Source organism: Squalius cephalus, assembly GCF_949319135.1.
Source record: "Squalius cephalus genome assembly, chromosome: 8".
Lineage (NCBI taxonomy): Eukaryota > Metazoa > Chordata > Actinopteri > Cypriniformes > Leuciscidae > Squalius > Squalius cephalus.
Window position 1 is genome coordinate 25,553,755 of NC_137129.1, and position 15,828 is coordinate 25,569,582.

Genomic DNA, 15,828 nt, shown 5'->3' on the forward strand with positions numbered 1-15,828 from the left:
CTTCCGATGTCCACCACCGGGTTCGGGGATTGCCGCCTCGACAGGCACCGGAGACCTTACGGCCACAGCTCTGAGCGGCCGCTTCGACAATGGAGGTGGAGAACATGGTCCACTCGGACTCAATATCTCCAGCCTCCCTCGGGATCCGGTCGAAGCTCCGCCGGAGGTGGGAGTTGAAGATCTCTCTGACAGGAGACTCGGCCACGGCCAAACGTTCCCAGCAGACCCTTACAGTACGCTTGGGTCTGCCGAGTCTGTCCAGCTTCCTCCCCCGCCATCGGATCCAACTCACCACCAGGTGGTGATCAGTTGACAGCTCCGCCCCTCTCTTCACCCGAGTGTCCAAGACATACGGCCGGAGGTCAGATAAAACGACCACAAAGTCGATCATCGACCTACGGCCTAGGGTGTCCTGGTGCCACGTGCACTGATGGACACCCTTATGCTTGAATATGGTGTTCGTTATGGACAAGCTGTAACTAGCACAGAAGTCCAATAACTGAACACCGCTCGGGTTCAGATCAGGGGGGCCGTTCCTCCCAATCACGCCCCTCCAGGTGTCACTGTCGTTGCCCACATGGGCGTTGAAGTCCCCCAGTAAAACGACGGAGTCCCCAGTCGGAGCACTTTCCAGCACCCCTCCCAGAGACTCCAAGAAGGCCGGGTACTCTGCACTGCCGTTTGGCCCGTTGGCACAAACGACAGTGAGAGACCTATCCCCGACCCGAAGGCGCAGGGAAGCGACCCTTTTGTTCACCGGGGTGAACTCCAACACATGGCGGCTGAGCTGGGGGGCTATAAACAAACCCACACCAGCCCGCCTCCTCTCACCATGGGCAACTCCAGAGTGGTGAAGAGTCCATCCTCTCTCGAGGAGTGTGGTTCCAGAGCCCAAGCCGTGCGTAGAGGTGATCCCGACTATCTCTAGTCGGAACCTCTAAACCTCACGCACAATCTCAGGCTCCTTCCCCGCCAGCGAGGTGACGTTCCACGTCCCTAGAGCTAGTTTCCGTGTCCAGGAATCGGGCTGTCGAGGCCCCCGCCTTCGACTGCCGCCCGATCCTCTAAGCACCGGCCCCTTACGGTCCCTCCTGTAGGTGGTGAGCCCACGGGAAGGCGGCCCCACGTCGCTCCTTCGGGCTGAGCCCTGTGGGAGGAGGCCCGGCCACCAGGCGCTCGCATACGAGCCTCATAAGGGGTTTCTGAATCGCTCTTAGTCTGACCCGTCGCCTAGGACCTGTTTGCCTTGGGAGACCCTACCAGGGGCATATAGCCCCGGACAACATAGCTCCTAAGGTCATTCGGGTACTCAAACCCCTCCACCACGTTAAGGTGGCAGTTCAAGGAGGGGCAAAAGATCTCATCACACCCCTTATTGTAATGTTTAATATATTGCTATATTTTGCTTGTTTAAATTATTTTGGATCATCAAAGCAGCAAAAACATTGGTTAATAAAGTGAAATTAAATAGATAAAATATATTTGTGTTACTTAACATTTAATTATTGCAGGTTTGCGTAATATTCTGAGTTTGTATTTCACTGTTTTTACTAATTTTGAAGAATACTGAATCTGTAGTTGGATGTCATGCACTAAGAACCAACATGCCTCAAATGCATTAACAGGACACTTATCTGTCAAAGCACCTGACAGGGCAAGCCACGTCAAACTATTTGACTTAAAATAAAGCATGATCATGTTTAAAACAACTTTTGTTCCGCTGCAGCTCACTCTTGGGTCCTCCGCTATATTTCAGATGAGTTTTCTCCATAGAAATGCATTATTCACTTCTGTAAAGTAATGTGACTGGTGTATGTTTTCTGTGAACAGGGTACTTATGCAATTAATCAATAATCAACTCAGTCAAATGTTCATTATCGATTATTGTCAATTTTATTTGATCGAATAATTTTGGCAGCCCTTTGCTATGTTTAATTTCATTCATTCATCCTACTATCATATAGTTTGACATATTTTGGTTAATAACTCTATATCTTCAAATACACCCAAATTCTACTAAAAATCAGTTTTTCTCTTTTCACACAGTCCATTGGCCAAACTGCTGTTTCCTGCTGTGGACTCCAGCCTGCTGAAGTTTTTGTATGATGACAACCAGAAGGTGGAGCCAGAGTGGTACATACCCATAATTCCCTTGGTACTGGTAAACGGAGCTGAGGGTATCGGGACTGGCTGGGCATGCAAGATCCCCAACTATGACCCGCGAGAGATTGTCAACAACATCAGTCGTATGCTCAACCACCAGGACCCTCTACCCATGGTAACACCTTATCCTCACTCTTTTACTGATGCATGTTTAATAGGAATGTGACAGCATCAAACTTTCATATAATGATTATCGCTGAAACTTACATCACAGTGTACACTATAATTTTAACTTAAGATCGGGAGTGGCCATATGTGACTTGTATGTGTAAGGCTTCCGCTTTTAGTTATTTTAGTTGTATAGAAAGTATTTGTCATGCTTCTTAATATTGTACACAATTCTTGTAAAGGAATTTGGCTTAATTTGCAGAGGTGAACTGCAAGTGCCATTCGTACATGTTATGTTATGATAGTATAACCAAAGAAAAAAAAAAAGTGAAGGGACCAGTGTTTTCCATTTTTGTAGCTTGTTTGTGTCTTGAGTATAGCTACAGTGATAAATAGCTGCCACTGCTTATACAGCCATACAACACCATATACCAGGGGTATTCAATTAAAGTTCAAAGAGGTCCGGTCTCTATATTTCCTTCCCAGCGAAGGTCCAGACAATACTTTTTTGGAACAGTTATACATTTCCATAGGGGCAGCTGTAGTACTTTGTAAAAGAAAAAAAATCCTAAACACTCAAAATAGTCATCAAAGATGAGAATCTTGGGCCCCAAGAGCCAAAGCAGTTATGTCTAAGAATGTTTACCAGTATTTACCCCAAAAAAGTAAATATTTCTCACAACTGTACATGAATATAAAAGGTTAGATCAGATGTTTTATCAGAGTCTTTGTAAAAATCTTGGGTTGGATGTTTGGCTTGAGGTCATGGTGCAAAGGACCCTAAGTTGAAATTACTCCGAACCATCCCTTTAGGATTACTCATTCTGTGTCTCTTTTTATGCTTTAGGATTACTCATTCTGTGTCTCTTTTTATGCTTTTCTTAGCTGCCCAGCTACAAGAACTTTAAAGGTATAATTCATGAGCTGGGACAGAACCAATATTTGGTCAGTGGAGAAGTGTCCGTCCTGGACAAAAATACCATTGAGATTATTGAACTTCCTGTTCGCACCTGGACTCAGGTAAGGTCACTGGTAGAAGTCTCGATTTTATGACATAATATCTATTTATTGGAATACCTTGTGCTAGTGATGCCAAAAATGACATCTTTTTTCTCTCTCTCTCTCTCTCAGGCATATAAGGAGTCGGTTCTTGAGCCCATGCTCCAAGGAACAGATAAAACTCCTCCTCTGATCAACGACTATAAGGAATACCACACTGACACCACAGTGAAGTTCGTGGTGCGCATGACAGAGGAGAAACTGGCACAGGCAGAGGCGGCCGGCCTTCACAAGGTCTTCAAATTGCAGTCGTCCCTCACCTGCAACTCCATGGTACGAACCTTCTCTCCTGAAGCTCTTGAATTGAGCTAACAGTTTCACACCTTGATTCATTATTGAGTCAGAAACATACTCTACGCTGGTACACAGGTTTCAGTTCTTTGTCGGATGGCTGTGTATGGTTCTGTTGTACATACTTGATGTGCAGTCTTGCATTATTGAAGTAACAGATTTCTGTACTCAAGGGTCTGATACCCCTGTTACCTTCAAATATCTGTGCCATTAACCCTCTAGGCGCCACGGTCGAGTTTACTCGACAAGATGCGACACTGAATAAAACGGGCGATTTTGTCAAATAGGGTGTCAAATTTCGTTCGACCTCCCCTCCACTAGTTGGCAGACATGTCATACTTCATCCCCGACTCAAAAAACCGTCATGCTTCTATACAAAATCTTCGAGCTAGAGCGCATTGAATCAGTGCGAACAAAAGCGGAGCTAGTGTGCGAGTGAGCCATTTTATCAGAGCAATATTGTCAACGTCAGCGAGTATTTGCATTAGATTATTATTATTATTATTATTATTATCTAATGGCATCAATAAAGCTTACCCGCAATGAAGTGTTGGGTCTTCTATTCGCGGACCCTGATTCTGAAGGGGAATAACGTTATCTGCCTTCAGAAAATGACGGTGATTGTGAAAGTGAAAGTATAGCCCTACACCAAGCACAAACGGTGAATCCTTTGCCCAATATAGATGGTCCTTTGCCCAATGTCAGTGGTGGGAACAATGTTTCCCGGGGTCGGAGTGTTCATCGCGAAGTTAGCAGGCGTGTTAGTGTTGTGGGGAACGAGGCGGGAGATTTTTTACCGCGCTAGCCATGGTGACCGTGTGCCTCTCCGCAATCGCGGCGACAGTATTGTGGTGGAGGCTTTGTCTAATGCCACTGGGTATGTTAGACGAGGTCGAAGTATTCATAGGACAGTTAGGGGGCAACGTGGAGGCAGGGTGGGGAGTCGCAATGACAATGACAGTAGTCCGAGCTGTGCACACTCGGCGCGCGCGAGGCAGATCTGGCCGCGCCCGCGCTGCTCGTAGCAGGAGCAGAGGCGGTGTGACACAGGGCAGAGGGGCTATTATGCATAGTCTATCGCATGACCACACCATGAAACACTACAAGAAATGTCACCTGGATGGATAGGGAGTCATTATCTCTACAGCAAAAGCCCTGCAACATAAATTCTTTTTTTTTTTGTCTGCCATTTATTAGTAATGATTTACACTGTTGATTTACTATCTATTTCCCTAACTATTTAGTAGTGTACAATATGTGTTCTTTTTTGTGTGTTCATGGCCTTGTGATGTGTGCGTCTTTGTCAGCTAAAAAAAAAAAACAACCAAAAAAAAATCAACAAAGAACACACAAAAAAAAAAAAAAAAATCTAACATTGTCTCTCGTCTTGTCTCGTCATCTCACTCATGATCTGTGCCTTGCCGTGGAGAGTGAGCTTTTGAAATAAACAGGTCTTGTCTACTTGTGTTTGTGTGTCATATGAATAATATGTGCCCCATACATGGAATCAGAGTGCCTACAGAATGTAGCAAATGGAAAATCTCTACAGCAAAAGGCCAACCGCTCCATGCATTCGGTTTGTTTCTACCATTTATTAGTAATGATTTACACAGTTTATTTACTACTTACTATTTACCTGAGCATTCGGTATTGTGCAATATAGCATACAGAAGGTGAGGGACATTTTTGGGGGAAAGAAGTGCTGCATTTTATCATTTAAACATGTGACTTTTCATGAAAATTCTATAATCCAAGATGGCCGCCACCATATGACGTCATAATATGCAAATTAGATGGGAAAATGTAATCCCTACATAAACTTTGGGTCATCCTTAATATTTCTCTAATTTACAGAAAGTCTCTATCTTTTATCACTTTTAAGATATAGCCTTTTGAAATTAAGATGTCAAAATCGAATGTTTTAGGAAAAAACCTCTGGCGCCTAAAGGGTTAAACTAGTAATATATATATATATATATATATATATACACACACACACACACACACACATATATATATATATATATATATACACACAGGGTGCGATTTGTGAAAAAAAATAGAGGGGGGGATGTTTTAAAACATTTTTATTCATAAAAATAAATCATGAGAACATGAACTTCATCACTGCATTTGCAGGAATTGTAAAATCTTTTTTCTTATTAACTCATGAAGTAGCCTAGGCAATTATTTTAACGCAATATTTTTACTCTAATAGCTTTCCCCACACATATGAACTCATGCATAACGAAAAAACATGCAAGAATTAAATCTCCCTCCCAGTACGAATAGTGCCACTCGGCTAGACATGTCAAAACACTTATTTATAAATGGCACATTACAGCGCTTTACTTAGTTTAATAGGCTAGGCTACTTCTATATATATATATCAGCCTTTGCTGAACCACGGATTAATTGCAAAGTTAAACCATCACAGTAGAAACAGTTTTACTGCTGCTGTTAAAGTAATAACGTTAACTTTACATTGCGATGCTGAGCTACAGTGAAATAAAAGACAAAAGCATTATCTGTGTTAGTCAATTCGCCTCATTCGCGCGAACTGGACGCGCGAATGAGGCTAATTCGCGTATACCGCGCCGCGCCTCATTCGCGCCGCAGGACCTCTAGATGCGCGTAAACGCATCTTTATATTGACTTAACATTGAAATATATATTTGAAATATACATTGAAATCCATTCCATTCTGAATAAACAAACAACGCAGTTTACATGCTTCGTCCTTGTTGCATTTTTCACTAAGATAATGATTAATAAATGCACGCACAATTATCCGTGAACTTGATAAATGTTGCAGATATGTTTTACTATGCACAAACAAATGCCTTTCAACTTATGTGTGCAAAATTCAGAAGTAAATGAATGTGCAGCAATTTGTACAAATAAAAAAGTCTGTAGGCCTACTATATGTGTTGTAGCCATTAAATAAGCTCATTTAGTTTCATATTTGTTAAAATAGTATGATGTTATTTTTTTTTTCCATCTATGTTGATTATGAAAAGTGAACAGCATGAGTAAGATAGGATGCGCAATATATCGAGAGACATGGAGCGGGTCAGACATGATTTTGACCACTTCATTAAGGTTTGTTTTGTAGAAAGCCTTTCTTTAAAGTGAATTTCGTTTTGTATAAATTGTATCTTAAAGGGGCATTCCACCCATTTGAACATTGTTTTTTATTTAAAGTGGGTCATATATGTAGTCGAAATGTAAAATAAATTTTGAATTTGGTGCCTTTGTGACCGAGGAAAGACAAAAAATAACTTCAGGACGCATTTGTATGAAAGACAACAACTCCCACAAAGCACCACATTGCACAGCTCCGCAAGCCACTCCCACTAATCCAGAAAGCGCATATCTGCCTATAAGAGAAATCACTCTTCCGTCTACAAGGCTAGCTACCACCAGAGCTTGAAATTCATTTCACATTCACACAAAATGTCTAGTTAGTTGGCGAACTCATTAGTGCATTACTCCTCGTTTGTATTTCTTTCGAAAAGGTGAATTATTGCATGGTACCTGGATGTTCAGTCAGAACATATGCGGTGCGAAACTAGGATAGTTCTCAACACAAACGTCCGTGTCCTCGTCTGATTCAGAGAATTCGTCCAGGAGAAATTGTCATCGTTGAAATTCTTTGCCGCAGACGGACTCTATCTCTGTGTTCGTAGTTGCATCTTACAGTCTATGAGTTGCATAGTGAGATCACCGGCGCCACCAGTCCGCCCTAACTCGAGCCAGTCCGGGCTCCTGCCAGGTCTTCTGCCTCGGCTGCTCTTCGCTATAATGCAGCTTGTAAAGGTAGCCACAAACACCTGATTCAAGCATCAGACTTCCGAAATCCTCTTCTTCTATATCATATTGAGCACTCTCCTCCGCTATTGTCATTACTTTACATCTGTCTCCACAGCGCCTGTTAGCTTAGCTTCAAACAAGATGGAGGATATTGCTTTCAGTTTCAGAGAGTAAAGTCCCACACACTGATCTGTAATAGGTACATATATATAGGGATGTCCCGATCAGGTTTTTTTGCCCTCGAGTCCGAGTCATTTGATTTTGAGTATCTACCGATACCGAGTCCCGATCCGATACTTCTATAATACATAAAAAAAGAATAAAGAAGAGCGAAAAACAGATCCAAGATGTTCCTTATTTTTTTATTTAATTCACCTTATTTTAACATTCAACAACTCTGTAAACAAACAGAGCACTTCTGTGAGGTAGCTTGAACAATCAAGTAATAAATAACATAAATTCTTCACTTTTGGACTTAAATATAAGTGCAACAATAAATATAAAAAAGTCTAATATATACACAAATAGCACCTCAACTTAAAATACCCAGCAGGCATGTAAACAAATAAAAAAATAAAAGTGCCACAGTGTTTGCAAAGCACTCGCCGGTTTCACGCCGGTTTCACACCGCAAGCGTCAGTGGCGCGTGAGCAGCACGTATTTTTTTCGCCGTCCATGTTAATCAATTCAGTCACACTGGGAGCAGGAGCAGCGCGTGAGCGTCCAGCAGGAGCGTCGCGTGAACAGCAGTGCAGTGGGGGTTTCGGCGCCGATTCTATTTTTGCTGCGCCGCTTACGCTGAATTAAAGTGACAATGCATTGATCATGGCCAAAATACACCGAAGTTTTATCCAAAAAGTGCATTGATGATATCTATTGTGTTTTAAACAGTCGATCAAATGACCAACAGCAATTTAAAAAGAAAACAAATGTCCAAAAACAAACTTGTTGCCAGAACAATAAAAACAAAGATGAACCAAAAGTTATATAAATGAAATTATTAAAGCTACACTGTGTGATTTTTACCCCCATCTAGCGGTGAAATTGTATATGACTACCCAGTGAATATTAGTTTCTGTTCCTCTCAATTCCGAGGGCGTTTTAACTCCTACGGTGGCCGTATTATTCCAAGATTAACATGGCTTCCAGTTATCGACTTCGTCCATGACAATAATAAACAATACGTCTAAAATGAATAAAACTACAGGACAGATGTCAGGAGGTAAACGTCACCCTTGGAATCGGCTATCCCAGCATAATCAGATTAGGCTAACGTTACAATGTGTACAAAGTAAAAGCAATTAAAAATAACTAAAATTTACAGTGTCCTTTTTTTATATAGCTTAAAAAATTGCGCCTTTAAAACTATTCATCACCTGTGATCCGTCGCAGCACAGATTTATGTTACAAGGTAAACAATACTTTTTCACCATTGACGCGAGGATGAAGTTATACTAGAGGTCGTTCTGGCGTTATGCACAACCATGCTATAGTTAGACAAGCAACTATAAAACTTCGAATTTACACAAATGAATTACAACAGGCTGAATTACCTGTCGAGAAGAAAGCAGGCAACCTCAGCGTCCGTTTTAAAATCTTTTCTCCTCATGAGCTCTTTCCATCTGGGAAAAGTTACTCCAATATTGACTATGGTCTTGCTGATTTGTCTGTCGCGTTGACGTTTTAATTCTCTCTTTCAAATGTGAGTCCGCACGCACGCACACACACACACACACACACACACACACACACCACACTATCTTTCAAATCTGCCGGCACTCGCGAGTAATCTCCCCCTCACATTCGTCACGGTGTCACTGAGTGAAAAACGCAAAAGGCGAAGCTTGAATTTACAGGTATGTCCCTCTTTGGCTAATGTAGTTTCAAGATGGAGGGGCAACATGGCGACCGACATTCGAACCCCTCACCCATATGTACTTTCAATGGCAGATTATAAACTTAAGAGAATACTTTATTACTTGAAAGAAGTAAATATACATTAATGAGCACATATATTTTTGAAAGAACTAAGTGTTTTTTGCTAAGAATCAACTAAAAAAGTTACACAGTGTAGCTTTAATAAAATAAGCTTCTTGACAAGTCTTTTCTCTTAAATGTATTTGAAAACGAAATAAAGCAATGCCAACTTATCCATTATAGAGTACTCTGTCTGTACACAACACGCGGTTCAGCCGCGCCTGACAAACGCTGCCAGTGTGAAAGCAAAATGCGCGTGTCCTGCTCCTGCTCACCATACGCTCTGCTAACGCGTGCAGTGTGAAACCGGCGTAACTCTGTGCCACCGCATAACTATAGATGTGTTAAAAAATAATGAGAATATACATATATATCCGAGTCCTGATCGGGAGGTAACGTCCGATTCCGATCGAGTCTGAAACCACGTGATCGGGCCCGATTTACGATCACGCGATCGGATCGGGACATCCTATATATATATATATATATATATATATATATCCATAGGAATTCATTGAAAACGCTCGCTCTGCACCATTATCCATGTCAGTGCGGACGAACATTTTACTTTCGTTTTTAAGTTAGCAATTCAAAAGCCCCCAGAGGTGTCACACGTTGATTAACTGGTGGTAAAATATTCCTCACCGTCACATACCTAGTATATTTTTATATAGATATAATAGGCCTACCTGACCTTGAACACAAGAGGGCAGTATAGCACTATGAATGACATAATTTATTTATTTTTTGGACTAAAAAAACATTCTGGATGTTTTTTAACTTAAACAATTATTAAATTGAAAAAAAAAAAAAGAATAAAATGGGTTTAGTTCTGATATTTGTATAATTTTATATAGAAATAAATGGTGTATAATTACATTTTTAGAAGATAGGAGGTTTTTAGTGTTTCCTTTTTTGACATTACTTTAATCCCTCGCCATAGCAAACCCGTTTGAGATATTTATTATCTGTTTACAATTTAGCATCTTTAATGTATTTTCATCATGTTGAAAAAGTTTGGTGGGAATAAAATAAACCACTTAAGAGGAGTGGGTAAAAAATCAGAGGCTGATTTTGCAAAGAAATCCACATTCAAAACAAAATATCTGACTTCCTGTTGCTCGGAGCTAATTACTGTAAATTAGAAAATTGTCCGGCTCGATGAGACCAATATGTGTACTGATTTTTGTGACTGTACATAAAATTAACCCCCTCATTTTGTCAAAAGCATTTAGAAAGTGACACACTTCCTGCTGCCAGTTGGTGGTGCTATAACTTTGACTCACAATAGTTACATACATGTGATCGGCCTCTTACCACGAACACACTGCTGAAGTTTCATCAAGATCAGTTAATGTATGCAGAAGTTATAACATTTCGTTTTTATCTTTTCTCGCCATAAATTCGTTTCCTCGCCACGGCCAAACCGTTCGAGATATCAAAAATCCGTCCGCAAATTAGCATCCTCAATGTCTTGACTTTATGCTGACCGAGTTTCGTGGCAATTGAAAGATTTGCCTAGGAGGATTATTTCAAATACCAGAGCAAGCGTTCTCCAAACAACCCATAATAGCCGACTTCCTGTTGGGCTGGCGTAAAACTTGACCAGGGAAAGTTGTTCTGCCCGATGAGATCTGTACGTGTACTGAGTTTCATATTAATTCATGCAAGCGTGTTTGATCTATGGACCAAGTTTTCAGACCCTGTTCAAGGGTGAAACCCCCCCCCCCCCCTCACACACACAGAGACAGAGAGAGAAAATTCTCCAGAAAAATCCACATTCAAACCAAAATATCTGACTTCCTGTTGGTCGGTGCTAATGACTGTAAATTGGAAAGTTGTCCGGCTTGATGAGAACAATATACATACCAAGTTTTGTTGCTGTAGATGAATCTAACCCCCCACTTTGGTCAAAAGGTGGCGCTACTGAGTCATTCCACCACGCCCGTTTCTGAAACTTTGCACATGTCTACTGGCTAATAAATGTGATGTGTCTGTCGAGTTTCATGCAATTTCAAGCATGCTAAGAGTCTCAAAAGCATCAAAAAATAATATTAAAGTTCGATGCGTTGCCATGGCAACAGTATCTAAGATATCAATAATCCTTTCACAGGTCTACATCTGCTGTGGGTCTACATTATACACATAAAGTTTGAAGCAAATCGGGTGAAAATAAGAGAGTGATTTCAAAGCATTTTGAAAGTGACAAACTTCCTGCAGCCAGTTGGTGGCGCTATAACTTTGACTCACAATAGTCACATCCATGTGATCGGCCTCTTACAACGAACACACTGCGGAAGTTTCATCAAGATCAGTTAATGTATGCAGAAGTTATAACACACTTCCTGTGTCCCATTATTCGCCATAAATTCATTTCCTCGCCACGGCCAAACCGTTTGAGATATCAAAAATCCGTTCGCAAGAATTCATCCTCAATGTCTTGACTTCATTCACACCGATTTTGGTGGCGATCGGATGAATTCTCTAGGAGGAGTATTTCACATTCCATTGTATGCGTTTTCCAAACAATGTATAATAACCGACTTCCTGTTGGGCTTTTGTAAAACTTAGAGCACGAAAGTTGTTCAGCCCGATGAAATCTATATGTTTAATGAGTTTCATATTATTACATGCAAGCGTGTTTAATTTATAGACCAAGTTTTCGGACCCCATTCCAGGGGGCACTGTCGAGCCCCCCTGCCACGCCCGGGTACCAGCTTCAGCCTGGCCCTGATGGCCGCAGGTTCTGACGTGTGTGCAAAATATCAAGAGTTTTTGAGCATGTTAACCCTCTGGGGTCTGAGCTGTTTTCTGGGCCCTGGAGGTGTTCTGACATGCTCTGACATTTGTGCTTATTTCTGTTACTTGTGACATTTTCATGGCTAAAGTCTAATTACACTGTATTCAGCACAAACTCTGCTACAATAATATATCAGCAGCATGTATGTAAAAGTTTGTAGTTTTGAGATAATGACATTTATGCGTGGTTTGTGAAAATACAAAAATAAATTCTCACTGAAATAAGGTCATGAAACCCCTACTGATTATTTCTTCACAAGACTTTTGAAAATTGTATGACGTAGCCTAGAATATTTGCTCTAAAACTATGTGAGAATCACCCTGACTGCTCATTCAGAGAAGACAATATATTGATTTAAAAAATTTACGACGTGTTTTGTGTGATAAAGCAATATGCGAAGGGGCGGATCATCTCATTAATATGAAAGCTTTCCACACCTGAGAAAGACAAAGAACCTCCCTAATGGCCCTATTAGGAGCTTATCAGGGCCCATCATTCTGACCACCCTTGCACAAAGAATGAGGAGATTTAAAAAAGAATGGCTTTTAAAATTGTTTGGATTTATTTACAACACAACATAATCCAAAGATACACAACAAAAAAGCACTTATTGAAGAAAGAGACCTTTGTGCCATTCCTAAAAACATTGTACATACCTTTCATTTTCTAAGGTGTTTGATTTTCACTTTACCATGTTCATGTACAGAGACATGTACTGTGAATGTTGAAGTCAGCAGGACTCAGTGGCATCTGGGCCCTGAAAAAAAAAAAAAAAAAAAAAAAAAAGTGAACATACTGATATCAAGAGAAAGGCCTGCACGATTTTGGGAATACATTTTAGATTTTTCTTGTTAAAATTGCTTTTTAAAATTCACAGAATACACACACTCACACAAATGTTTCCAACAATATATTATATAATGAACACCAGTTTTGTTGTGCCTTGTAGGTATAGGCTATGCGCAGTGCTGCATAAAATAATAACAATATAGCAGCCTATATATATTTTCAAAAAGATTTCAGTAACAACTAAGCTAGAGAAAAATATATTGATTATCATGTTACTTCAAATGTTTCCATTCGTTATGATGATATGAAATGAGATAATAGTAAAAACATGAAGCCGTTTGGAGCGTTTTGCTTTTCCAAAATATGATACATTCAAACGCGATCGCGCTCAAAAATATGATACATTAAAACGCGATCGTGATCAAAAATATGATACATTCAAACGCGATCGCGCTCAAATATAAAACATTATGGTTAGGCCTACCATATACATATCTACGTTTGAGCAGATATCCACAAACACAGTAACAGTAAACACGGGTCTAAATATTATAATATTCACCATATATCTAGCAACAGTTCAACTGCATTGTGAAATTTATGCAACAATAGCAAACTAATATGTAATCTTACCTTATCTTTCTTGTCTTCAAATATCGTTCTTCTTCTTCTGATGTAAATCCAATCTAAGCTCAGGCACTCTTTCAAACTCGACGAAAAGTGAAGTGAAGTGTTTTGTTGTTGAGGTAATGAGGGCGATCGCGTTCCATGTGGAGATTTGCATGTGAATATCTTTTGCGCGAGTGGGCGTGGTAAATTAAAAAATAATTAGGAAGCGTTTGAGAAGCTGGACATCTTGTTGGTTTTATACAAATTACTTAAACAGAGAATATTTGTTTTCGTTTTGAATCCGATCATTTAAAAGTACACACTTAAATGTTTATAAAGGTGTATGGCTCATAAATGTGTGACAAGTATTCGCTGAGTTTTGTTTCAGTTTATAGACGTGCTCAAGAAAAAAAAGTTCACCGCGACAGAGAGGCAGAACGCACACCCTGTTTATTTTCTTTATTTTACAAAAGCACAATGTTTTGATTTGATTGGAAGTGGACACATACAAAAGTAGAAATACCACAGATTCTTTTTTTATATTTCTTTTTTCTGTATGACCATAAATGACGGAGAAATTTAAGTTTATAGTGCTACAATGTGGAGAAAATGCAGCAAAACGCGCCGGCGCGTTTGTCGACCTCAGAGGGTTAAGGGCCACAAAATTGGCAAAAAGGCAAAAAGGCAAAAAAAAAAAACAAAAAAAAAAAACCCTTACGAAAACAATAGGGCCTTCGCCCTTTCAGGGCTTGGGCCCTAATAATAGCCTAAAAAATATTTAAGAATATTTGATTGAATGCTGAATGTTGTGCTTGTTCAATTTAATAAAATGAATACTTTAATTGTGATAATTAAAATAATTGAATATTAAATATTAAGTTGCCTATGTTTGCTCATTTATTATTAGTATTTATATATAATATAGCCTATCTAGCACCCCCTCAGCACCTGTGTTAAAAAAATTCTCTAGCGCCACCCCTGGTTATAACAGCCTACGTATTAAAAAATGTTCGGGTTTAAATCGGGCTCGGTCTCATAATTACAGTTATTGTGTCGGGCCGGGCCGGGCTCGGACACAACGTGCACGGGCTCGGGTAGGGTCGGGCTTGAATTTTTGGGCCCGATCTAAGCTCTAACACAGCTCCACTGCCCGGCGGACATGCAACCATCTCGCAAGTGTTGATAGGCTGTTACTTGTGAGGTATAACCAATCAGATAGCGCCGTGGGCGGGACATTGAGCAAGTCTGCAGAGTGGTAATTACAGAGAGGCTGCGGCAGCTATATCAGAGCCAGCCAAAGTAGCGCATTTTAAAATAAAATTGACTTTAATCAAACCACGGATCTGTGATAAGTTTTGTGATCGTCTCGCCACTAGTGTAGTAGCACTGATCACTTTGAGGGGGGGGATAAATGTATCCCCACTGGGGATAAAAATAAGAGGCAGGGATACATTGACCAGAAAGGGGGAAATCCCACGCATCCCCCCTGGCAAATCGCACCCTGCATATACATACATATATATATATATACACATATACATATACATATATGTATATACAGTCAGGTCCATAAATATTGGGACATCAACACAATTCTAATCTTTTTGGCTCTATACACCACCACAATGGATTTGAAATGAAACGAACAAGATGTGCTTTAACTGCAGACTTTCAGCTTTAATTTGAGGGTATTTACATCCAAATCAGGTGAACGGTGTAGGAATTACAACAGTTTGTATATGTGCCTCCCACTTTTTAAGGGACCAAAAGTAATGGGACAGATTAACAATCATAAATCAAACTTTCACTTTTTAATACTTGGTTGCAAATCCTTTGCAGTCAATTACAGCCTGAAGTCTGGAACGCATAGACATCACCAGACGCTGGGTTTCATCCCTGGTGATGCTCTGCCAGGCCTCTACTGCAACTGTCTTCAGTTCCTGCTTGTTCTTGGGGCATTTTCCCTTCAGTTTTGTCTTCAGCAAGTGAAATGCATGCTCAATCGGATTCAGGTCAGGTGATTGGCTTGGCTATTGCATAACATTCCACTTCTTCCCCTTAAAAAACTCTTTGGTTGCTTTCGCAATATGCTTTGGGTCATTGTCCATCTGCACTGTGAAGCGCTGTCCAATGAGTTCTGAAGCATTTGGCTGAATATGAGCAGATAATATTGCCCGAAACACTTCAGAATTCATCCTGCTGCTTTTGTCAGCAGTCAC

At 40.5% G+C, this 15,828-nt stretch overlaps 1 protein-coding gene across 2 annotated transcripts in view; it reads left to right on the forward strand.

The window, feature by feature from the left end:
- top2b (DNA topoisomerase II beta) overlaps window positions 1–15,828 on the forward strand; it is a 176,887-nt gene that overhangs the window by 61,632 nt on the left and 99,427 nt on the right. For both annotated transcript variants that reach the window (XM_079878971.1, XM_079878972.1), the window contains exons 21-23: window positions 2,047–2,278; window positions 3,157–3,291; window positions 3,403–3,603. In XM_079878971.1, coding sequence (XP_079735097.1) covers window positions 2,047–2,278; window positions 3,157–3,291; window positions 3,403–3,603 — 568 coding nt within the window. The remainder of the gene's footprint in view (window positions 1–2,046; window positions 2,279–3,156; window positions 3,292–3,402; window positions 3,604–15,828) is intronic.